Below are 25,764 nucleotides of genomic sequence, written 5' to 3' on the forward strand. Positions count from 1 at the left end.
TCAGTCTCCTGGGTCCATGGTTGCCCGCAAGTTTGTAACCAAACACGCCAAGCTCCGCCTCCGTCCTCTCCAAGTCCGGCCCACCTCGGCGTACCGCTTGGCCAGGGAGCCAATGGTCATGGTAGTCACCGTTCCCTCGAACGCCTTAGGCTCCCTAGAGTGGTGGCTAACTCCCTCCTTGGTGTGGACAGGATGAGGTTTCATCCGCCCCAGCCCTCACTGCCCCTGACGGCGGACGCATCATCTCTCTGCTCGAGTGCTCATGGTCACCTCCGAGCTTAAGGCCTTCGGTCTTCTAGGGAGCTGGCATTCCTCATTAATGCCCCAAAAATCAGAGTAGTCCGCCTGGCATGCCAGGGGTTCCAGCGGCAGCTGCGAGGCCGTTGTATCTCGGTGTTTACAGCCAACACAATGGCCAGGTGCTTCATAAGCATTCAGGGGGGACATAGTCCTCCCCCTTTTTTGTCAGGAGGCCATCCATTTCCGGGTCTTTTGCATGGCCCGCTCGATGGAGCTGGCGACGTCCTTTCTCCCAGGCGTTCGGAACGTCTTATCTCTTTGACTCAGCAGGTCTTTCCTGTCTTACGAGTCATCACTCTGCCCCATGTGAGGCGTCCCGCTTTCCGGAAGTGGAAATGGTTCCTCACACAGACCTGTTCGCTCACCGCGAGTGCAGGAAATGCCAGGTGTTCTGCTCCTTCCGAGGTCTCTCCTCGGAATCGATCTTGGACGCATTCCTGATACCGTGGAACGGCCAACTGCATTATGCCTTCCCGCTGTTCCCACTGGTTCGTTACGTCCTGCTCAAATTCCGCAGGGGCGGAGCGTGCGTCATCATGATCACTCCAGAGTGGTCCAGGCAGCACTGACATACCACGTTGCTCGGCCTGTCAGCCCAGACCTCATCACTCAGGGCAATGACAGGCTTCGTCACTCGGACCTGCAGCCTCTTCGCCTCACGGTGGCTCCTGCGTACCTGAGTTGGGGTGACAGGCAGCCTTCCACCTGGTCAACGTACCGAGCCAGGTGGAAGCGTTTCCTTTACAGCTGCAGTACGCTCGATCTTGCTCCTGCTGAGGTCTCGATCCCCTCTATTTGGCCTGCCTCTGGCCTTCAGCGGCAGGATCTGGCGGTATCATCGCTGAGGATACTCTCAGCAGCCGTCCCTACCTTCCAGCAGGCTAAGATGGACGTTCAGTGTCCCACGCTCTATGGGTTCGAGGTCCCTCAAGGGCTTGGAGCGCTTGCACCCTCGGGTGCGCCGCCCAGCCCCGCCCTGGGGCCTCAACCTAGTCTTGGCCAGACGGGTCTCTGAGATCAGAGTTCTTACGAAGGTTCCACAAAGACAAGGTGCAGTTGTGACCGCACCCGGCTTTCCTCCCTAAGGTGTTTTGGCCTTTCATGTTACCCACAGCTCAACGCAATGGGCATAACCGTTGCACTCCTTGGACATCTGTGGAGTGCTCGCATTATGTTGTGCTGACAGAATCATTTCCTAAGGTGCCCCAGCTCTGCCCCGGTAGCGGGCCAAAGGGAGGGCTTGCTTGTTTCCTCTCAGAGGATCTCATCTTGGGTGATGGCGGACATCCCCACTTGTTCTGATTTGGCTCATATTTCCCCAAGCCACATCACCGTGCATTCTACCAGGGCTCAGGCTTCATCTGCCGCCTTGCTGGCTCGTGTTTCTACCCACGAGACCTGTCGCGAAGCTCCATTGGTCCTCGGTCCTTACCTTTGCTTCGCAGTATGCCCTGGTTCAGCAGTCAAGAGAGGCTGTAGCCTCTGGCTCGGCAGTTTTATTCTGCCACATTTCACTCCGACCCCACCGCCTTTGTAAGGCTTGGGATTCACCTAACTGGAATGGATATGAGCAATCACTCGAAGAAGAAAAGACGGTTACTCACCTTTGTAACTGTTGTTCTTCGAGATGTGTTGCTCATATCCATTCCGCACCCGCCCTCCTTCCCCACTGTCGGAGTAGCCGGCAAGAAGGAACTGAGGAGCGGGTGGGCCGGCAGGAGTATATATGGAGCGCCATGGTGGCGCCACTCTAGGGGGCGACCTGCCGGCCCACTGAGTTGCTAGGGTAAAAGTTTTCCGACGAATGTGCACGCGCGGCGCGTACACCTAACTGGAATGGATATGAGCAACACATCTCGAAGAACAACAGTTACAAAGGTGAGTAACCGTCTTTTCCAGGAGGCCCAGATTTTGTAAGAACACACACAGATTTCCCCCTGACTTCTTCCTCCCACCAATTCCCTGGTGAGCACAGACTCAGTTCCCTGGAGTTCCCCACTAAAGAAAAACTCCAACAGGTCTTAAAAAGAAAGCTTTATCTAAAAAGAAAGAAAAATACATAAAAATGGTCTCTGTATTCAGGTGACAATACAGGGTCATTTGCTTAAAAGAAATATGAATAAACAGCCTTATTCAAAAAATACAATTCAAAACATTCCAGCAACTCCACCATGTAAATACAAAAGAAAAAAGCAATAACCCCTGTTGTTTTATGATCTCTGTACTCACAACTTGGAAACAGAAGATTAGAAAGCAGGAAACAGAAAAATCCTTCCCATAGCCGAGAGGGACAGATTTTCCACAGTGACATTGCTGTTGGTGACTTCTTTCAAGTATCTGTTTTGATCGACTGGTTGAAAGTCATGAATTGCCCCCCTTTCTGGATATATGCTGCACCAGCCTGTCCTCCACTCCTGTGGGGACAGTCTTTCCCCTTTACTACCTTTCAGGAGCTCATCACTTCTGACAGATGGATCATAGAGGTGGTTTCACTAGGCTATTCCTTTCAGTTCAGCTCTATCCCTCCCTTCCACCTCTCTCCTTTATCCCTTTTTTCAGGGGCCCTTCTCATAAAAGCCTTTTAAGACAGGAGGAACAATCCCTCTTACTCATGGCTTGATTAAATCTGTTCCAGTAAATTTTGTAGGAAAATCCCCTCAAGATACTTCCCAGATTGTGGACCTCAGGAATGCCTTTGTTATTTCTTAATGGAGATATACCTATCTCCTAGAACTGGAAGGGACCTTGAAAGGTCATTGAGTCCAGCCCCCTGCCTTCACTAGCAGGATCAAGTACTGATTTTTGCCCCAGATTCCTAAGTGGCCCCCTCAAGGATTGAACTCACAACCCTGGGTTTAGCAAGCCAATGCTCAAACCACTGAGCTATCCCCCCCCCCCAACATTGTCCTCTTCCAACATTTAAGAACTGTAACGTTGGCAGCACTAATACCCTCTTAAGATCCTGGGTACTAGTTCATCTCCTTTGACTTCCAGGATGCATGCTTTCATATTATATATAGCCTTCCCACAGATGCTTCCTATGATTCATCATTGGCAAGGACCACTACCAATTCCAGGTCCCATCCTTCAGCTTTTCAACTATCCAATGGTCTTTAAAAAGCTCTTCTCAGATATTGCAGCCCATCTTCATCAGATGGGAATAATTGTATTTTCCCTTCCTGGCCAACTGGCTCATCAAGGGTCTCTGTCTCTGTTTTTTCTCAAGGAGCAGTCAGCTGTCAACAAGGCCCGTATCCCCCTACCCACTTCTTGGGACTCCATCTCAACATGGTAAAATCTAGAGTTATACCTAGTGAATAGACTTAATCAGAGCCACTTTAGACTCCACTACTGGCAAAGCATGCCTGCCCGCCCATGGACAAGTTTGCTACATTGTCCAGCCTCATTGCCAGGCTACAACAGCCAACAAACCAGAGTAAGGGCTTGCCTTTAACTTCTGGCCAGCATGGCAGCCTGTATATTTATAATATTCCTGTCAAAACTACACTTCTGATGTCTTCAAGCCTGGCTCAGGTCTGTCTGCATCCCCAACAAGCACTCTAACTATCCAAGTAGGTGTTACCTCAGACAGTCCTTCACTTCCTCAAGTGGTGGAAAGGATACCCAAAAGCTGTGTGGAAATTCTACTTGTGTCCTTTCCACACACAGATAATCACCATTGACTCCCTGCTAGTCTGGGGTGCCCATTTTCAGGACTTCACAGCCCAGAGCAAATGCCTCACTCCCCACTGCCTCTAGAAATCTCTCTCCATAGCAACGTATTTTTTTTTTAACTCAGAACAGTTTGATACACTTACCATCACTTCTTATTCAACATCGGGATCACTCAGAGTAATGCTGGCCAACTGGCTGCTCTCTATATCTAATCTATTTATCATAAAAATCTCCAAGGAGGAGCAAGATCCCAGTACTTAGGCACAGGTGCAGTAAAACTATGGAATTGGTGCATATTCCACCACATAGTAGTTTATCTACCAAGGGTACAGAACATCATAGTGGACTCCCTAAGCAGGTATTTCTGTCACCATGTAATTCAGCTCCCACTTATGGTTGTATTTCAGAAGGTCTCAGCCAGGTCTCCCTAGAGAACATTATTTGCACTTGTGTCCAATGCGAAGAGCCAACACTTCTGCTTGAGGGGCTGCTTGAGGGGCTGCAATTTGTTGGGAAATGCCGTCTGCTCACCTCCAAAACCATTATTGTTCAATGTCTTGAAGTTTAAATGAGAGATCTGTAGCCATCCTGCTAGCAACATCATGGCCACGACGCGCATCGTTCCCAGATCTGGTTTGTTCTTGCGGTTACCTTTTGTGCCCTTCAGTTGACCTCCTCGCTCAAGAATCAGGCACTATCACCCATCCCAACCTCTCATTGTCCTGTGTCAGGGCCTGGCTCCTAGGTGGCTCTCTGTAAAATATGATTGCTCTCCAGAGGTCTACACAGTACATGCTGAATAGTAGAAAACCCACCACAAGGAAAACTTACCTACAGAAGTGAAGATGTTTTCAAGCCTAGTGTGTGGAACAGTCTGTCTCTTGAGTCTCTCCTCGTGCACGTTCTTGATTACCTGCTAAATTTGAAAACTATTAGTTTATTACTGAGCTAAATTAAGGTCCACCTGGCTGCCATAACAGCCTTTCAATTGTCCATTCCTTCCCCCTCCACCCCCAATTGAGGGATTTTCAGTCTTTGCTCACCTGACTACTGTACAGATTAAGGATCTGTTTAAACTTTTGTCCAAGAACCAACTCCACCATGGGACCTTAAGACATCATTCCTCATGACCATCATCTTGGTCAGAAGGATAGGTAAGCTAGAAGCTCCTATGTCTGCTCCACCATATACGGTATTCTGTTTGATAAGGTGACAATACGTCCCCATCCTTGCTTTCTCCCTAAAGTTGCATCCATTTCACATTAAGCAGGATGTTAGTTTACTGGTGTCTTGCTCCAAGCCTTGCTTCTCAGAGAGGAAGCCAGTTTTCACACACTTAATGTAAGAAGAGCTATTGCCTTTTACTTCAACAGGAATAATCTCTTCAGGGCTTCTCTCAGACTCTATTTCCATCGTGGAAAGAGCACCCAAAAACCATCTGAGTTTTGGGATGCATCTTGACTTGTAATGATGTCTTAAAGGTACATCTTCCATCTTTTGGTGATGACCATTCCATCAGATTTCCATGCACCTCTGTGGTCTTACTGAAGAATGTATCTATCTCAGACACTTGCAGAGCTGCCAACTGGTTTTTGGTGTACACATTTTCGCAGCTATCATGCATGCTTCTAGAGCAGATGCAGCCTTCGTAGAGATTGTTCTGTGATTTTGGCTGAATGTACCTTCTGAGTACCCTCCTTCATAATTGGGGTACTGCTTGGGAATCTCGGAACAGGGAGCACCCATAGGGACAATATTTTGAATGAGAGGTTATTGTACAGTAATTAGTTCTTTGAGAGGTTTTGTTTCAAAAGGTGCTCCATTACCTACCCTCCTTCCCTGCTGCTTGTGTCATTCTCTGGACTTTGTGGTTGAGAGAGAACTAGAGCACCAGTGGTCTGCTCCTCGCTATAGACGTTCGAACTGGCATAGGAATGTGTAGGATGCAGGTATAGACTTGTGGACACTGCTGACAAAATCTCCAAGCATGCACAGGTGTTTGCACATTCTGATGTGGAGCCACCCATAGGGACAAAACATCTCAAACACCCATTACTGTACAAGGTGGTAACCTCTCCTTTCCAGATAGCTAACCTCTCTGCACATGCTCAGTGTAACTTGAAAAGCAACCCCCCTTTCAAATAACTTTAATTTAATTTCCTCCAAAGGGCTAATAGGCATCATGCACTCTTTTGTGGTAACCTCAAGCATTAGAGGTCCTGGTGTGATGACCTGAGCCCTAGTTTGACATCCATTCTGTGGGCAAAAAAATATTGCCAGAATATGCAAACTTTAAGAAAAGCATGGATTTTTTCCCCAGGGACTATATTTTGAACCCCAGGGTCAAATGGCTCCAAATTTGGATCACTTAACAGAACCCCACGTCCCCATGAGGAACACCAAATTTCATGGGAATCTGATTAATTGTGTGGATTTTAGAGAACTTAGATCAGTCAGTCTTTAAAAGCTAGTTTTAACCTTAACTATAGCAGAGCTGTCACTTCGCTATAGTAATATTCCCCCTGGTATGAAAGTACAGCATTAGCATTCGGTGATAAACTTTCTCGTCCTCCTTCCCTCGAGTTGATTCAATTACCTTGTTTAAGGCTTACAGGACCTTGAAAAAGGAATATTTCATCAGATGTGACATGTATTTTCTCTCTTTAGGTGTATGCTTAATTGTGCCTCAAAGGGAAAAGCTGTTAACAAGCATCACCATCTCAGTGCCACATGTCAGAAAGTACATGAGCCAGTAATACTGTAGTAGTGTTTTGATACTTCCAGAGATGAGTTAACAAGCAGTTTTTCTCTTAGACAGTAGTTCATGACCTTTATTTTAAAGGTGTCAACAAAATTAATGCTAGAAAAACTGTTAGTGATGGAATTGTAGTTTGAGAAACCTGTAGTCATTTAGCCTTAGTCTGCTTATGTTCTGAGCTAGAGGTGTGATTCTCAGCTCTCCTGCACATAGTCACATTAGCTCCTCACTGGGCTGGTATGCTAAAAATAGAAGCACAGCTGCAGGAGCAGCATGGGCTAGTTAGCTCAAGTATAAACCCCCCTCAACCTCCTGGTACTTGGACAGCTAACTTGTGCTGCAGCTGTGGTAGACACCATTATTTTTAGCATGCTAGCTCAGATGAGACTGTTTCAGTATGTCTGTGTGATCTTGGAATCACATCTCTTATCTCATAGGGTAGACATATGCGTAAATAACAGATTTAAAGGTGAACTGAAGGGCTTCCCTGCACTGCTTTAGATGTTAGTGATAGCATCAACTGTTGAAAGAAACTCAGAACAGCGCACTTGGGTCTAGTCAAATAAGTAAAGGTGGAGATGACTTTCAACTGTGATGTCTTGTTTAAAATGCGTAGGCCTATGCATGTTCTGTTAACTTAAAATTGTAAACAGTTTTCACTAATTTAAAACTTTAGTTCACCTTAAAGGATTTTTTTACACCAGGGCTTCCTTATCTTTTGCAAGAAAAGTCCCTATTAAGCTTTGAGAACCCAAAATGCTAAGCTTTTATTGGGCTACTTAGTTCTGTTTTTCTTGTAATGCAGCAAAGGCACCTCCTGTGTTCTTTATGAAACTCTTTATGGAAACCCGTGGTGTAATCTGTTAGTTTGCAGATTTGTGCAATAAATACTCATATTCAGTTTTATTTGTTTGCACATGTCCTTCACAATATGTGTATTCTTAGACTTCTGTGGACTTCTCCACTATCAACCATAAATATCACCAACATTCTAATGAGGAGAATCGTGGTAGACTTTTTACATGTGTGCTCACTTTTTTTAGAATCTACAAACTTACCTATTCCTCACATTTTGAAAGGTGTTTCTTTAAAAAACATACTTGGATGCAACTTAGTTGCCAATAAGTTGGCAGCAAATTTGTTCCCCAACTCCCAATAGGAACTAGTAGTACTCCGTTTGACTCCTGAGTTATGATTGTCATGCACATGAGAACTTACTATTAGATGCAGAAGTTTCTCTTCTCTCCCTCGATGCTATTTTAATTTCTCAACAATAAAGAGATTGAAAATAGTATGTATGCTGTATTGTAGCTCTCATTTACTGTAACAAATGTCTCTCATCAGAAAATCAATGTAATTCTTGGTGTTTAAATTGATGGCTTCTGCTCTTTTTTAGACTCAGTTTTTTTAGTCTGCTTTAAAATAAAGCCCTTTTTTGTTTTTTCACACTAACCTTTCCTAGCTGGCTGATTCTTCTTTAAAGTAATTCCAGAAACATTAGCAAAACTGTGCTTCAGCCATCTTCCAGACTTGTTCACAGTCAAGGCAGATGATGTTGTTGACTCTCTTGATTCATTAACTTTTTTAATGTATATAAAACAAGATTAAAGGGGAACAAAAAGTACTGTAATCTGTATCTGATCTGTTTCAGTCATTGTACTGCAATGAATATTGTGTGTTTTAGTAATCAATATTACATGTGTTAGAATGTTAAATAATTTGTTGATAAACTAACGTAAGTGACTGAATTCTCACTGGCTTTCATTTTCAATTTTTTTAGACCAAAGAAAGTTTACAGTGTGCATTGGAGACCCTCAATATGAATGGCTGCTCAGTGGAAGATCTAGGGCTGGATTTCACATTACCTGGGTTTCCCAATATAGAGCTGAAAAAAGGGGGAAAAGATATACCTGTCACCATCCACAATTTAGAAGAGTATCTCAGAGTATGTAAAAGCTGTGACTTTTTTAATTTTCACATAACTCTTCCTATCTTATAGTTTATTTTAAGATATATTTTAATTGCTTGTTTTTTGCAAATTGGTCATAGCAGTAGTACTTTTCAACTGGTTGCTTCTAATGGTCTGAATGCCCTGATAAGAAATTAGCACAAATACTTTGAGTTTAAGTAATACACAACTCAACTAACTTCTAAGGAAGTTTTTGTGCTGTAGGAGAATCTGTTCCTTAAGGTTTCAGAAAACTTGCTTTGTATCCATGGAAAATGTAGTCATAAATGGCATGATTTTTCACTGGGAACTGTGGGTTCTCAGCACCTCTGAAAACAAAGCCAGAAGTTACTGGGTCAAGTAGTGAACCAATACTTTGGACTAGTAGTGCAAAACACTGCTACACAAGATTATTGGCTTCTGAAATGACTTTAGGACTGTACCTCTGTAAGCCAGACAGTATGTGGAAGGCGAATCTTCGGAATTCTGCTTGAATCACTTTTTCGTCCACCCTAGCAACTGGTTTTATAAAATCTTATGTTAAAGGCGACAAGAAAAATAGCACTCATGTTCACTTCAGAACTCGCTTCCACAGAATATTCCAGATGGTAATACATGGTAGTAGATTAAACACCCCCAATTTTCTACTGCACAAATCCGAAGTAAACTTGCAACTTTAAATAAGCAATACAGACGCTCCCTGACTTACACGTGTTCTGTTCTGGAATGCCTTGCGTAACTCAAATTTTGCATAAGTTGGAAACGCCTCTCCGACCATTACACAACCCCACCCCCACCAGACCTCCTATTTCTAGCTTATGGAACTTTTTCTGTAAGTGTGGGTTTGTGTAAGTCAGGTCTTGCGTAACCCTGGGAGTGTCTGTATCAGAAATGCTGTGGTGATCAGTTTCTAACACTTCTGTTGGAAAAGGGGAGAGAGGTAATACACTTACAAAAATTTAGTTCTCGGACTTCTGTCTGATGTACGTAGTCAAGTTTTCTACTCCCATGCATTTGGAGTCTGAGTGCTTTGTCCATATGCATGCCACCCCATGCATTTGAGTTCAGATTCTTTTGACGAGAAGTGTCCCACTGAGGGACTTGTACCCCAGGTGTCCTTGGGTACCCCAGGTGTCCTTGTGCGTCCTTGAGGACGTAGATGGTGAAGCAGTCGTGTTCAGAGCATACTCCAAAAGAGGCACCATCACTACAGAGTGCATCTCCCAAGATGTCTATAGCATCACATTCTGTAGTGAAGAGATGCAGACCTCATTCAGCAAGACCTTCAGTACTGTGGCCACCTAGAAACAATGACACCAGGAGGGGCTCTGAAGGGAAGTGTTCCCCTGAGAGCTCCTCTGCTAAAAGGGGGTTCATTGACTCCAGAACCTATACCAGGTCAGTCATGGCTGGCCCCAGAAGTTGCTATACAAAGACACTAAACATAAGACCCAATTCTGGTACTGACAATGCCAAAGATGTATGCTGTCTCAAGCAGTTCGCTGGATCTTTTGGTACTGGTATCTCCTGTGGTACAGGAAGGGTTTTGACTGGTACCAGAAACTAATTCCTATACTAGCTCTGGAACAGTGTGCAGTACCTAAGAGGCCAGTACACTTCAGGGGCAAGCCTGGTACCACCATCCCCAAGTTTGACTTTAACTGTCTCCTGTCCACACAGATTCTGCTCCACCGCTATTGCAGGACTTGGAGTCATCTTCATTGGATTAGTAAGTGGGGTCTTGTGTCACATACTAAAAGGGAAGCTTACTCTCCATCAGTATGGTCCATGGATGTCACAGCAGTCTCAGCACTGGCCACATTACAAGGGACAATGGCCTGCACAACCATGGGGCCCACCACCACATCAGTGGCTTTAATAAACACAGTTGGTTTGTCTCCCTTCACCTTTGAGTTGACTTTTAAGGGTGCACAAGATCATTAGCACCACAGTCAACGTTCTCAGATGCAGCTGCAGATTACTCAAACGGTTCCTCTACCATCAGAGGTATATTAGTCATTGCCTCAGTGACCTAGTGCATTGTCTTCCTAAAGACTGTGTGAGGCTGTATAGAGATGAGCGATTCACCATCACTGGAGGATTACAGGCTTACCAATAACTTCTTAAGAGTGGCTTTGGTGCTAAACATTCAAGTGGAAGAGATTTCTGAGAAATCCAACAAGCTAGTTGACACGTTAGCGTCTCTAGGGCCCTCCTGAATGGCACTACTGACTGACAGAGTAGTTGTGGAGCCACTCAAAACACTTTGACAGACCCCTTCTTCCATATGGCTAAATAGACAGAGGGGAAATACTAGACTCTTCTAAGGGTTTAGAATAACTCTACTCTCAACTGCCCCCAAGCTCTTTGGTGATGGCAGCTGTTAATGAGCGTGAGAGACAAGGCACTAAGTGCTGACACCAAAGGGTAGTGAAGAATCAGAGGCTGGATTTGTTTGCTTATAAACCTTTTATTTGTCAGGAGGCCTACAACTCAGAATTGCGAATCAGCAAGTTCTCCTAAGTTACCACAACTTCCCCCTATGGGAAAACATCCTGAAGTTCAAATACCATGCTACTAGAGGACTCCAGGCAAGAGTTCATTCTGATGGTAGAGGAGGGCAAGTGGTGGCTTGGATGCAACAGACTCAGCATCTCAATCCATGGTATCTGTCCTATGAGGAGGTGCTCATAAATGCAGTCTTCCAGTCTCCTTGCTGAAATACAGCAGACCATCCTAGACTTGTTCTTTGAGGGTCCCTTCCTCTTTTTTTGGATAACATGGGACGATAGGCTATATAGCCTAAAAGGTTCCAGAGCAACACTGAAGTCACTTGGAATCTTTACACCAGTAACAAAGAGGAAGCAGTTCCAGCACCAGCAGACTCAGGTATCAGAGCTTTATACCTCAGCCCCAAGACCTGCTGAGAAAAAGGGGCAGGAATTACAGGACATCTCCCCCCTCCTTTCAACTAGCAGTCCAGTCTAAGCACGAATTCTGACAGGTTTGTCAAGGGCAGCATACAACTAACTACAAGTGCATCTGTTCCTATCCATATCTTTGCTAATCTTCTATCGCACGTCCTTCGTGTTTGGACTCCTGTCATATCGCATTGGAGAGTCCTAAGCCCAGCAGTCTTAGGGTATTTTCTTCAATTTGTTTGTATCCCTCGTTCCCACCACCCTTCCATGTCCCTCTTCGGGGACGGTTCGTGGAGGTCCAATCTCTCCTTCTAGCAGGGCTATAGAGGATGTTTTTCTGTTGTGGAGGGAAGGGATTTTATTATTCCAAAAACAAAAGGTGGTCTCAGACCTATTTTGGATCCAAGAGTTAAATAAGTACCTGAAGAAAATAAAGTTTTGTATTCCCTGGAATAGGATGACTAGTGTGTTGCCCTTGATTTAAAGGACACTTCCATCCATATAGTGATCTATCCAGACCACTGGAAGTTTCTCAGGTTCATAATGAATGGAATCCACTATCAGTTTTTTCCTCCTCTTTGTATTTACTTTCTGTGAAGTCCAATAAACTGTTAAACCTTGTGGGATATTGGGAGTAAAATTCTCCCAGGTTTCTCTTCTCATTAATAGTCACATTATAAAACCAACCTATGCATATCTAGCCTCAAAATTTATTCAGTAGAATAAAGATTTCTGATATAGAAATCTTCAGAAGGATACATTTCAACACAATTCTATTTCCTGAGGGGAAAAATAACTAACTTTAACTTTATCTTGATTTTGATCGATTGTAGGTGTTGTGCTGTTCAGTGTTTTGACTATAGGAAGTATGACTTATACAACTTTTTTTTAATATACCCTCTTTAATAAACTAAGCTTGGCTGAGCACTTTAAATGCTTAATAAATATTTACCTCAATTTTGGGGAAATATTGTACATGGTATTCTAACTTCATAATGTATTTCAAATGATTTTTAAATAGGATTTGAATTGAAGTCTGTATCTGATTTCAGAAGCAGGGGAACATCTATTTGTTAGTGTGATAAGTACATCTTGAAGACTTACTGTTTTACAAGAAGATGTATCCAATTTCTATTAAACTAGTTAAAACAAATTCTCTGTTTTAAAATGTCTCATTTGCACATTTTTGAAGGATTATACAGGTCAATATTTTACTATCCAGTTGGTTCTTAAACATATCTTGTAACCAACTTTCAGTTAAATTTAGTGTGACATATCGGTCTTTGGGGGAATTTGTTTTCCCTTTCCAGGTACAACTGTGTTGCATTGGTACAACAAATGTGCAACTGCTGAGTGGCTGGTGTTGGGCTGGTGAGAGGTGACAGAAGTGGGGCAACATTGTATAGCACCTGCTCAATCAAGCTCAGGTTCACACATCTTTATATAGACATGTGGTTATGTTCTTGATTCTTTTGCCAACTCATCATATCCCTTGTGTAACTCCACTGTTGAATATTCACATAGCTTCTCATAGCCTGTTCACTTATTGTGTGTGTGTGTTTTTTTTTTTTTTTTGTTTTTACAGCTGGTTATATTCTGGGCACTAAATGAAGGTGTTTCCAGACAATTTGACTCATTTAGAGATGGATTTGAATCAGTCTTCCCCCTCACTCATCTTCAGTACTTCTATCCTGAAGAGGTTGGTAGATGTGAATTTGTAACTCATAGCAATCAGTTATATAGATCAATATTAATCTACATTTTTATCCCCATATTTAGTTATGGAGAGGTTATTGTGCAGTTCTCTCACAAATAGGGTGATATATTTATGAAACTCATGTATCAAGACAATTCAGTGAGTTTTAAACTATGTACTTACATTTGTCATGTAGTTTAATAGTAGTTCTAATTAGTATTTCTGGTGGTGGGTTTTCTTTTCTGCAGTATCAAATTTAATATATTATAACTTTTTCCCAAAGAAACTTATAGATCCACTCTAAATGCAAACTTTTCGATTTATGCATTCCTAGTTTGTTGGAGGACACTTTCTAGGAATCAAGAAACTTCATAACTTTTTCTATATTGTGGTAGCAACTAATGGTGGTAGACATGGACCAGGACCCTGTTGTGCTAGGTGCTGTACAAACAGAACAAAGACAGTCCCTGCTTCCAAAGATCTTATAACTAAGTATAAGAGAAGAGACAGCAGGTGGTTATAGTTGGATGTGGGAGCATAAGGAAACAATGAGACAGTACTGATCCGTATGGTAGGCAGTGGACACAGCATGCCCATTGCCTAATCATTGTGATGGTTTTTATAGGCAATGGAAGGACTTGAGGGGAGACAGTGAGGTAGCTTTGTGGCTGTTTACAGGGAGATTCTTCCAATGGCTAGGGGCAGCAGGGGGGAGAAAGCACAAAGGTGCTTGTTTAAAAATGTAACGTGGGTAATGAAGCCTGGCATCGTTGACTTACTAGAGGGAGGAGCTGACATTTTAACAGTGTACTGAGAAATGATAGGTAGGATTATGATGGGTAGGACTGGGATAGGTTGTAAAGGAGAAGTGTGTGTGGGCCGGGGGTACAACTCAGAGTGTTCTTCAGAAAAGAACTAGATAAGTTCTTCGAGTGAGTGCTCATGTGTATTCCATGTGGGTGTACCGGTGCTGGAAGTTTTTCCCTTAGCAGTACCCGTACTGGGGGAGCACCTCTATATCATGCTATAAGAGGAGCTGTGCACTTCCCCCCCACGCTCAGTTCCTTCTTGCCGCCAGTGAAGGTAGTCAGAACTTCGTGCTCCAGCCTTGCTGCAGCTTCTCTAGTTAGCCTTAGTCACAGTTCTGTGCCAGGAAGCGACCCGCATACTCAGTGTCTCGTTGCTTGGGGGAGAGCCACGTAAGTGAGCGCTGTATGAGAGCATGAAGTCTAATGTCCCTCTCCTGCTTAGTCCGGGGCTCGACTGATCTGCGGATCCTCACAGAATCAGCACTGGGCCCAGCACCGGCACTCCAAACAGACTCGACGCCCGGCACCGCGTCTTCGGTATGGAGTGAAGTCCCCTTCACTAGCCAGCACCGCTCCCGTTCCAAGAAGCAGGGGAAGACTCAGCGGCACCAAGACAAAGATAGGTGTGAGGCTGGACTCGAGCTGGGCACCCCACGATCCCTCTTGGGACCCAGGCTTCTGACTCGTGTTGATCGGAGCAGCCCAGTCCCATCCGTACGTGCCTCCTCTGCAGAGAGGATACTGTTGACTCCGGAGGCTGTACACGCCGTGTGTGACATCTTAACCCTCCTGGTACCCGGGGCGCCACCTGAGGCAGGTCCCCGGTCTCGAGGGAAGCCACCACTGGGAGCACAACAGCCCTCCCCAGTGCGGCACAGTCCCCATTCCGAGGACCGCTCGCTGTCTTGCTCAACGCGGTCTTCCCACAGCCCGCGCCAGCCCTCTACCCCGCTCAGGCTGACCGGCTCGCCGCCCATGAAGGAACCTTGGAGCTCCTCCCCACCCCACGACTGGGGATGCAGGCACCGGGATAAGCAGCACCAACACTCCTCCTCACGCCGCAGCTCCTGGAGCCAATCCCGACACCACCAACATAGACTTTCCAATTCGAATTCCCGCTCCCGCTCTCAGAACTCCTCTCGAGATTCTCCGGCATTGAAGCTTCGTAGCTCCGGCCGCCAGGGCTGGTACAGCAGCAGCACCTTGGATGAGTACCGATGATGAGCACTCAAGTTGGACAGTGGCATGGAACACTGTGGCTAGGGCAATGGTGTCAATGGGTACTGTGGCCGCAGATGCCTACCCAAATGAGATCCCCCTCAGCCTCCCCTCCTCGACAGAGGGAGAAATCGGTGGGTCCCAAGCTGACGGCACTGTGCCTAGACTCTGACCTGGGGATCGACTCGCCAGTACCACGTGACACCCTAGGCTCCATGCCAGTCTCCTCGCCAGCACCAGAGGATGCCATAGCGGCACCGCTGCCCATCCCACAGGAAGACTTCAGGGCTCACTAAGAGCTCCTCAAGCGGGTGCCGTCCAATCTTCAGCTCCAGGCTGAGGAGATGAAGGTGCAGTCGGACTCTTTTTAATGTGCTGTCATCCTCGGCACCGAGCCAGGTGCCCATACTTCTCCACCAGGGAAGTAGCCAACATCTTAACTACCCTGTGGCAAACCCCTGCTTCCTTGGCTCCCATCTCCAGGAAAGCAGTGAAGAAATATTTTGTGCCCCCTAAGGGCCACGAATATCTGTATTCCCCCCAGGCACTTAACTCCCTGGTGGTGGAGTCAGTGAACCACCAGGAATGTTACGGTCAGCCCACGCCCACTCCCAAGGACAAAGATGCCAGGAGACTGGACACATTTGGCAAGAAGGCTTATTCCTCCACAAGTTTCTAACTTAGGGTGGCCAACCACGAAGTCTTTCTGAGTCGATATGACTTTTGCTTATGGGAGTCCCTACCAAAGTTTGTCCGGGAGGAGAGGTTCAAAAAGGAATTCAGGGCTCTGGTAGAGGAAGGAGCATCAGCAGCCCTCCAGGTGGCATCGGACGCGGCTGCCAGTTCAATGGCCTCCGCCATATACATGCACAGGGCGTCGTGGCTTCTCCTGTCTAGACTGTCCGGAGTCCTAGTCGTTGACGCAGGACCTTCCCTTCAATGGGAAAGCATTGTTTGCAGACCAAACTGATGTCCGTCTGAATGGGATGAAAGACTCTCTGCAAACCTTGGGCCTGTAAGTCCCTCCAGCAAAGGACAAGCCTAGGCTGCAAACTTCGGCCCCTCCTACTCAGAGCAGATACGAACCCCCGCCTAAGAGACCGAGGGAACAGAGATGCAGGTTCCAGCATCAGTCCTGTTCGTCCCCGTGGCCTGGCCCCTCGAAGGGCAAAAGGCAGGGAAGGAGGTGGTTTTGACTTTGTGGGGGGCCACCGGGTCTATTGCCAGGGAAGCCCCCCAGTTCATAAAGTTTTGTGTTCTGCAACCGTTTATCTGTCTTTCGAGTGGAGTGGTCCCATAACGTCAGACCGGTGGGTCCTCAACGCCATTTCCAAGGACTACATGTTACAGTTCACCTCACCCCACCACCCCCATCTCTATGTGAGCCTCAGGGGTCTGGAACATGCCTGCCTCCTAGACCAGGAGGTGGCGTGCCTCTTCCGCCTGGGGGCGGTGGAATGGGTACCAGTAGAATTCCAGGGCAAGGGCTTCTACTCCCGGTATTTCCTGATCCCGAAGGCAAAGGGGGGCTCAGGCCCATCCTAGACCTATGGGGATCTCAACAATTTTATAGTCCGCTACAGGTTCCGTATGGTATGCCTGGCTTCTATCATCCCCTCCCTGGACCCGGGGGATTGGTTTGCAGCCCTGGATCTCGAGGACGTGTACTTCATATCCATAGTTTTGAGGGGCACAGGCGTTTCCTCTGATTCCTGGTGGGTGGGGGGACCATTACCAGTTCACGGTCCTTCCATTTGGCCTTTCCATGGCCCCCAGGGTTTTCACCAAATGTATGGCAGTCGTAGCAGCCTATCTCCGGAGGAAAGGGGTACAAATTTTCCCTTACCTAGATGATTGGCTCCTCAAGGGCAACTCTCAGTCCCAGGTACAGGCCCAGGTGTGTCATCTTCTGTCCACGTGCGCAGATCTCGGCCTAGTGGTGAACGAGGCCAAGTCTACGTTCGTTCCAGTTCAATGCATACAATTCATAGGGGCTCTTCTGGACTCAGAGGCCACAGCCTTTCTTCCCCGGAACAGATTAGAGACCCTCAAAGGTCTCATCATCTCAGTCACGGCATTCCCGGTGACGATGGTGAGTGCGTGCCTTCAGATTCTTGGTCACATGGCAGCATGCACAACTGTGGTTCGCCATGCCAGGCTCAGAATGAGGCCCCTCCAGCTCTGGTTAGCCCTCCCAGTATTCCCAGGTCAAGGATGAGCTGGACAAGGTTGTCTCATTACTGCCCCACGTAGTGGCTGCCCTGCAATGGTGGTCCCTCCCATGCAACATGCTACAAGGGATCTCCTTCCGAGAAGTCTCCCCCCTCACTGGACCTGGTGTCGGATACCTCAGACCTGGGCTGGGAAGCCCATATAGGGGACATTAAAACCCAAGGGAGATGGTTGTCCTTGGAATTATCCCTGCACATAAACGTCAGGGAACTGCGGGTGATATGCTTGGCGTGCGTAGCTTTCAGTGCGAACCTTCGCAGGAAGGTGGTCAGAGTCCTCACGGACAATGCCACTGCAGTGTATTACATCAACAGATAGGGGGCACACGCTTCTGTGCCTGGAAGCCATGAGCCTATGGGAGTTCTGTATAGCCCACGATATCTCTCTGAGAGCCTTCCAGTTACTCGGCGTCTTCAGTGTGTGAGCTGATCACCTCAGCAGGGTTTTCCCCACCAACACGAGTGGTCTCTCCACTGGGTGGTGGTCCTGTGGCTCTTCCAAGAGTGAGGAGCTCCCAGGTCGACCTCTTTGCAACCGACCAGAATCGATGCCCCCCTTCCTGCTTCTCCCTGGAGCAGAACTGGAGGTAGCAATCTCGGACGCCTTCCTCCTTTGGTGGTCAGACCAGCTTTTCTATACCTTCCCACCACTCCCCCAATAGGCAAAGTCCTGCAGAAAGTAAAAGCAGACAGGATGCGGGTCATCCTCATAGCCCTGGATGGGCCCGTCAACATTGGTATGGAACCCTCCTGCAACTCTTAGCGGCACCCCCGCGGAGGCTGCTGCTTCGCCTGGATCTCCTCTCCCAGGAGGAGGGATGTGTGGTTGCTCCATAGCTAGATGAGGAGAGGGGAGATGTTTGGAGAACGTCAAACAAGTTCTGTTAGAAAGCAGAAAGCCGTCCACATGACGGACATACCTAACCAAATGGTCCTGGTTCTCTAGGTGGGTGGGGGAGTGGGGAACCTCCCCATCGTCCGCATCACTCCAACTCATTCTCGATTATCTCCTGTCCCTTAGGACCCAAGGGCTAGCGCCTGCCTCTGTCAGGATGCATTTGGTGGCCATATCAGCCTTCCACTCCGCAGTACAGGGCCACTCGATCTTTCCCACCATATGACGACCTGCTTTTTAAAGGGCCTGGATCGTTCATTTCCATGTGCCATGCTCCCTGTCCTGCAATGGAATCTAAACGTAGTGTTATCCTGCCTCGCAGGTCCTCCCTTTGAACTCTTGGTCATGTGTTCCTGGTCCCACCTGTCATGGAAGGTAGCATTCCTTGTTGCTGTCACATCAGCTCATTGTGTCTCAGAGCTTAGGGTTTTTTCCTTGGAACCCCCGTATACGGTCTTCCACAAGGATAAGGTCCAGCTTTGCCCACACCCTGCTTTTCTCCCAAAGGTGGTCTCCACCTTCCATAGGGTTAGGATGTTTTCCTACTGGTACTCTGTCCTAAGTCCCATTCCTCCAATGAGGAATGCCACCTACAGACGCTAGATGTGCGTAGGGCACTGGCCTTTTACTTGGACCGTACCAGGCCGTTCCGGAAATCCTCACAGCTGTGTGTTGTCAGCCAAACGTATGAGGGGGCAACCAATTTCCACCCAGAACCTTTCCTGCTGGATCACCTCGTGCATACACACGTTATGACCTGGCAGGGGTTCCCCTGCCGCCTTTTGTTAAGGCGGATTCTATGAGAGCTCAGACCTCGTTGGCCGCCTGTGTAGCTCACGTCCCTATCCAGGACATATGTAGAGCTGACACGTGAACCTCTGTCCACACCTTTTTTTCTCCGCATTATGCGATCGTCTCTCAAACACTGGATGACACTGGGTTTGGTAGGGTGGCACCCTGTCCCGGAAACCCTTAAACTCCTACCCACCTCCATCAGATATAGCTTGGAGTCACCTACTGTGGAATACTCATGAGCAATCACTCAAAGGACAGTTACCTGTTCCGTAACTGGCGTTCTTCGAGATGTGTTGCTCAGGTGTATTCCACATTCTGCCCTCATGCCCCTCTGGCAAGAAGGAATCGAGGGTGGGGGGAGTGCGCAGCTCCCCTTATAGCACGATATAGAGGCGCCACTCCAGGGGTCACAGCAGTGCTCCCCCAGTATGGGTAATGTTAAGGGGAAAACTTGCGGCACCGGTGCACGTGGCTAGCACGCACACCTACTGTGGAATACAGCTGAGCAACACATCTCAAACACCAGTTACGGAACAGGTAACTGTCCTTTCATGGAGGATAGATCCATTAATGACTATTTGTCAGGATGGGCAGGGATGGTGTCCTTAGCCTCTTTGCCAGAACCTGGGAACGGGCAACAGGGGATGGATCACTTGATGATGATGATGTTCATTCCCTCTGGGGCACCTAGCATTGGCCACTGTTGGAAGATATGCTGGTTTTCCACTTGTGAGGTACTCCCTTCTCTTCTTGGGTCACTTTCAGTCCATGCATCTGAAGAAGTGGGTTTCATACCCATGAAAGTTTATGCCCAAATAAATCTGTTAGTCTTTAAGGTTCCATTGGACTCCTTGTGGTTTTTGTTGGAAGATAGGGTACAGGGCTAGATGACCTAGTATGGTCGTTCTTATAGGGTGACAGACAAAACAGGGGAATGATCTTTGCAGCAGCATTTGGAATGGATATGTGTGGGGCAAGATTGCAATTGTCAATATCCTCTCTTCTTCTGGAGTTGTAGTGATTGCAGTGAGCCTGGATAAGCATGTTAGATGAGTGGATGAACAGGAAAAGCCGTATCTTAGGTTTTCTCTTTCTACATATACCGTCACCTCTAAATTTCATGAAGAAATGGCAAAGGAGCTCTGCTGAATTGCTGCATTTTAATTTTCCTCTTTATGCGCTGCATGGTAATGTGGGGTTCCTTTAAAGTTGAGACATGTAGCTACTTATTCTGATTTATTTTTTTTTCTATATTTCTTATTGTGATAGTGCTTTTACATAGAAGTACCACCAACTGGCCAAAATTCAATTCCATTCTCAGCTATCTACAGCATCACACTGTTTCACTCACCATTGGGAAGGGAGATTCTCCCACTGTTATGGTTTTGTCCTCTACTCTTTATATGGTGCTGTATTTTGTTCTTCTGTTGGTGGGCAACAGTATGAAGTGATACAGATTGTCTTTTGGGATGCATTTTAAGTTGTTGGCAACAGTCCCTTCCTGTTTAAAAGTCCCTGGGGAGTGCACCTGAAATGGGAGGGAATGAAGAGATCTAGAAAAGAAGTTTGGGAGACAAGCTATCTACTTCCCTGAAATTAGTTGTTGTATAAGACTGGTTAAAAAAAAAAAAAAAAAAATTGCGAGACAAGTGCCCAAATATCATTTGAAATCCAGGCTTGGCTAATTGCGATAGCCTGAGACACAAGTTTGGACTGCTTCTAACTACAGAAAGAGATGCAGCCCACTAATAGCAGGAGATCTGGAGATGTCAGGATCCAATAAATGGAACTGCTATTGGGATGGGGCTATTAAAGTCAAATGAGCTCTGTAGTATTGCACAATTGAGCAGAGGTAACTTTCCTGAATGTTGTTCCAGAAAATAGATTTGTGTCGTAATCCACATGTAGGGTATTCATTCTGCATCAGCACTAGGGCAAAACTGTTCTCTCTGCTTAAATCTATAGTTGGATCAGCTCCTATGTGGCAGTAAAACAGACACTTGGGATGCAAAGACATTAATGGAATGCTGCAGGCCAGATCATGGTTATACACATGACAGGTAATATGGGTTTGATACTCGGAGACCAAATGTTGAAAAGGTTGCATCTGATTAATCTTAAAATACACTAAATACATTCTGTAGTTGCTGAACATGAAGTGATGCAATCCCTCTTACACATTTTGGGAAGAAACCGATGTTCATAAAAATAGCATTTATAATTCATGTAGTCTGAGCATGAGAGCATGCTCATTAATGCTGTGATACAATTATTTTCTAAAAGTATATATTGTTTTTTATTCTTTTGCTTACATCTGTTTTTTGTTTTTTCTTTAGTCGAGCTGTGAAGTACCTGTTTGAAATTCTTAGTAGTCTTGATAATGAGCAACAAAGATTATTTCTCCAATTTGTGACCGGTAGCCCTAGACTGCCAGTAGGAGGTGGGTATATTTAGTAGATATTGTCATCATGTCTGCACTTATATGTATAATCAGCACAACTAACGCATTTCTCAATCATTCAAAACCATTTCTTTTTATTTCACTTCTGTAGATACTTATCGATCTGTTTCTATCATTTTCAAAACTTGAAATGTCAGTTAACAGAGAAGTTTGGGGTGCTATAAGCTATTTGGAATAGTTTAAATAAAATCTTTGAAGTTTGTATTAATAAAATAATGTCTTAAATAGTAACATTAATAAAAATTTTGCTTGATAAACTTTACAAGATAGACTATAGATTATGTACAATATTATGATTATTGAGACTGTAGATTATGTACATTATTTCATAGCTGATATCAGTGTTAGCAGGTATTGTGCTACGTGACAAAGCAGTTCAGTGTTCATGGTTAGTTGTTGACCATGAGACAACTTGTAATAAGTTACAGTGGGCCAAATAATAAAATGGCAGTGTTTTTCCTTACAGGAAGCACAATCACTAAGACTTCCTTTCAAAACATGCGACTATATATATTAAGAAAAATAGATTCTGAATCCTAAAATGCAAAATGGTATAAAAAGAAGATGCTATTTTTTTGAAGGAACAGGAATAAAGGGGAAAAAATGAGAATATGTGATGTCCTTGTTCGGAATCTGCCTCCTGATATTCAATATGCTCATGTTTACGAAGGCGTATACTTTAAAAAATCAAATTAATTGTAGATAAAATACATTTTTGCCAGCTTCCTTAACTGACTGGCTGCTTCATATATAAAATGAAATCTTAATGAATATGCTTCAGCCCTTCTTACATTCTGTAGTTTTCATGTATAGATTGCAGCAATGGGCCAGTGCTGAAGATCCAAAAAGTGAAATGGACCTGTCTAGTTTGATTCTTCACACTAACTAAAAAGCAAAAATTAGTTGGCATAAATTTGAAAGTATCTAGCTTTTTACTTTCCATTTAAGGTTGTGGTAATGTGGAAAATATTCTTAAGCCAAGGTTGAAGAGTCATAATTTAGAGTGTGAATTGTGTTGAATTACTGTCAGTTTAATTGTAGGTTAAACAGTTTTTTTTCTTAAGAAAAGCAATTTTCCTGTTATGTTCAGAGAAATACAGTGGATCTTTTCTCCTCCTTTTAGGCTTTCGAAGTTTGAATCCTCCACTGACAATTGTACGCAAGACATTTGAGTCTACAGAAAATCCAGATGACTTCTTGCCCTCCGTAATGACTTGTGTGAATTATCTCAAGTTGCCGGACTATTCAAGTATTGAGATAATGCGAGAAAAACTCTTGATAGCTGCAAGAGAAGGGCAGCAGTCATTCCATCTTTCCTGATCACAATGAAAAATGCAATGTCTGCCTGTTACAGCAAAGAGAAAATCATGATTCTTTTCTAAATGTATCACCTGAGTCAAGGAAACGTGTTACGCCTTCTTGTTGTAGAAAAACGGCTTGCAGATTATAAACAAAGACACTTGGTTGATATTCATTAAAGGCCCAATGGACTTAAAGTGATCAGGCCCTAAAAAGTTATTGTGACAAGGTTTCTTTAGCAAGTTCTTGTTTAAATTATCATTTCTTTGAGTGAAGTTTTTAACTTTGCTTTGCTGTGTGAAATTTAAAAAAGGGATGTTTTTCCAGGCTGGAACAATAAATGTCGCTGTGCAGTTTAATATTGGGCTGTGTGTATCCATCTAGCTAAGTCTGCAGTTTTTTCCTCCAAAGACAAGTTTTGTACATAAGTACAGAAATTAAAATACACATGTATTTGACAAATCTAGTTTAGTAGACTAGTTCTGTGTACCTTCACATGCCTCTGATTTTTCCCTTCCTCTTGTATTGTCTGATGTGCAATTCACTTGGTTCTTTTTTGTGTGCAACACTCAATTGTTACATTTTGGTTAGCATGGGCATTTATTGCTCCATGTTTTCTCTCAAATTAAGATATAATTTAAATTTTACTGAATTAAAAATATATATTGTCAATATAATTCAGCCTTTGTAATTAGGTAGAGCTTAGTTTTAACGTAGTAGTAGGATATATTGGCTACAGTCTTTACCAGATGACACTCTAGGACTGTTTACACAGTGATTCAGGCAACAAAAGCCTCTTACCCAGAGGCTGGGAAGAATTCCTTTCTTCTGTGTAGTTGAAAAATCAACAGACTGGGCTGGCCATTATTTATTATTATAAGGCCAGAACATTTCAAATTGATGTATAGTTTTTTAAAAGACAAATTAGCAGTTTTATTCCCTGTTCAAGTAAACAAACATTTCTTATTCTTGACTTCAGTTCATGTTTACTTTTCTAGCCTCCCTCTTTGCCCCCTAGTGCTAGCTTGGAACAAACAGTTCAGCCTTTGTCTTTTGACACAGATAAAGCACCTGTAAGCAATGCTCTGTCCAACTGTTTTATGTGCTGATTTCTCAAATCTGCAATAATTTACTTCATCAGGTTAATGTTTTTACCTGAATATAAATAAAAAAAGTTTGCTTCACCTTTTTGCTCATAGTTTTGTACTGTATGCATAAGTTCAATTGTGTAAATTATTTCAACACAAGTAAATCATCTTAAATCTCCTTGGCTATCTGCCCACATGTTGTGGATGATTTACTATTAAAAGAAGAGTTTGTAAGATCTGCTATTTAACTTAGATAATGGTGGATAAAGAGGAAGGAAACAATTTCCTTTCTACTGGTTCAAAAACAAATGGACTATTCCAAACATTCCTGAGATGCACATGCTATAGTTCATCTCTATGAAAATCTGATAAATAGCTAATTACTTTATTCAACTTTGAGAAATCAAAATTAATTTCAGTGCATAGCAATTGTTGAAAACTCTGGTTAATCAGTTAAAATTTCCCCTAAACGAATAATTTTTTTATTTAGCTGAAAAACTTGTACTTTGAAAAAATGTATTTCAATACATGTAACTGACATTCTTTACAGCTAAAATTCACAGAATTACATGTGGTTGCTCAAACCAGGTACCACAGAACTGTAATGCAAACTTGTCATGAGCAGTCGAATGTGAAATCATTGCACAAAGAATCTGATAACTGAGCAGTTTAACTATCATATTAAAACTGAATGAAGGCGCTTCACACTGTACATATAATATTGGTAGTGCAGAATGTGGCAAAGATTTCGTAAGTTAAAGGCAGTGTTTAAAATATGGACTGGTGTTTAAAATTGTTCTGAAAACTTGATCAAACTGAGCACAAAGATGCGTGTTTATAGTGTGTGGATAGCAACTTGTTCATTTTTTAAGGTTCTATATTTTAAAAAAAACTGATTTGTGTAAAAAGCTAATATTTTGTATTAAAATATCATCTGTATTGATATTTTTTTACCCACGTTGTCTCCCTACAGAATCTGGCTTTCATTGACTTGAGGAGTTTTCAAATTTGAAAGAGCCATTGTCTGATAGCTGAAAGTCTATTACAGTCTGGTCCTGTGCAATCTGGTGACTGTTCAATGGCCTATGTGAAAACAAGATGGTGGTCTCAGTCCATTTGCTTGTGGATGAATGTTCACTTCACAAAATTAATACCAGAGTTTAGCATTGACTGATATTTTGTGTCAGTGGATAGACCACAGATTGATTGGGCTTCAAAACTGAACTGATGGTAGCCCTGTAAATTTGTTCCAGGGCAGTATTGAGGCACATTGGCGAGGCAGTGTGGGGAAGTCTTCATGGCCTGTGACTGCTGTACCTCTTTTGTGGATAAACTGAAGACTGCAGTTTCCATGATGAGTAGCACCTTTCACAAGCACTAAATTTTAAACATATGTCTAAGATTTCTTCAGAAAATTATAGGGTGATAGATTATGCACTGGGGTTAAGTCTTTTCAGAAAGAGTGGGTTCAAAGAAGGGGTAATTCACATTCAGAATTTAATTTGGCAGACACATCCTAATCCCTAATGGATATTTGTCAATGACATACAATTCAATACAATAGGCAGTCTGCTTAGCAGTAAAGCTGCTAGCAGTGTGGTTATAGTTCAGGAGTAACGTTCTTTGCAATCTGAGAAATTTAGGCCTTATCTACCTGGTTAAATTGTACT

The 25,764-nt window shown here is 44.3% G+C and overlaps 1 protein-coding gene across 7 annotated transcripts in view; it reads left to right on the forward strand.

Annotated features, from left to right (window-relative positions):
* The window catches only part of TRIP12 (thyroid hormone receptor interactor 12), a 177,497-nt gene extending 152,460 nt beyond the window's left edge, over positions 1-25,037 (forward strand). For all 7 annotated transcript variants that reach the window (XM_030575536.1, XM_030575537.1, XM_030575535.1 and 4 more), the window contains 5 exons: positions 8,514-8,678; positions 13,188-13,301; positions 21,212-21,306; positions 21,583-21,686; positions 22,831-25,037. In XM_030575536.1, coding sequence (XP_030431396.1) covers positions 8,514-8,678; positions 13,188-13,301; positions 21,212-21,306; positions 21,583-21,686; positions 22,831-23,027 — 675 coding nt within the window. In that variant the 3' untranslated portion in view covers positions 23,028-25,037. The remainder of the gene's footprint in view (positions 1-8,513; positions 8,679-13,187; positions 13,302-21,211; positions 21,307-21,582; positions 21,687-22,830) is intronic.
* The last annotated feature ends 727 nt before the right edge of the window (positions 25,038-25,764 follow it).

Source organism: Gopherus evgoodei, chromosome 9 (genome assembly GCF_007399415.2).
Source record: "Gopherus evgoodei ecotype Sinaloan lineage chromosome 9, rGopEvg1_v1.p, whole genome shotgun sequence".
NCBI lineage: Eukaryota > Metazoa > Chordata > Testudines > Testudinidae > Gopherus > Gopherus evgoodei.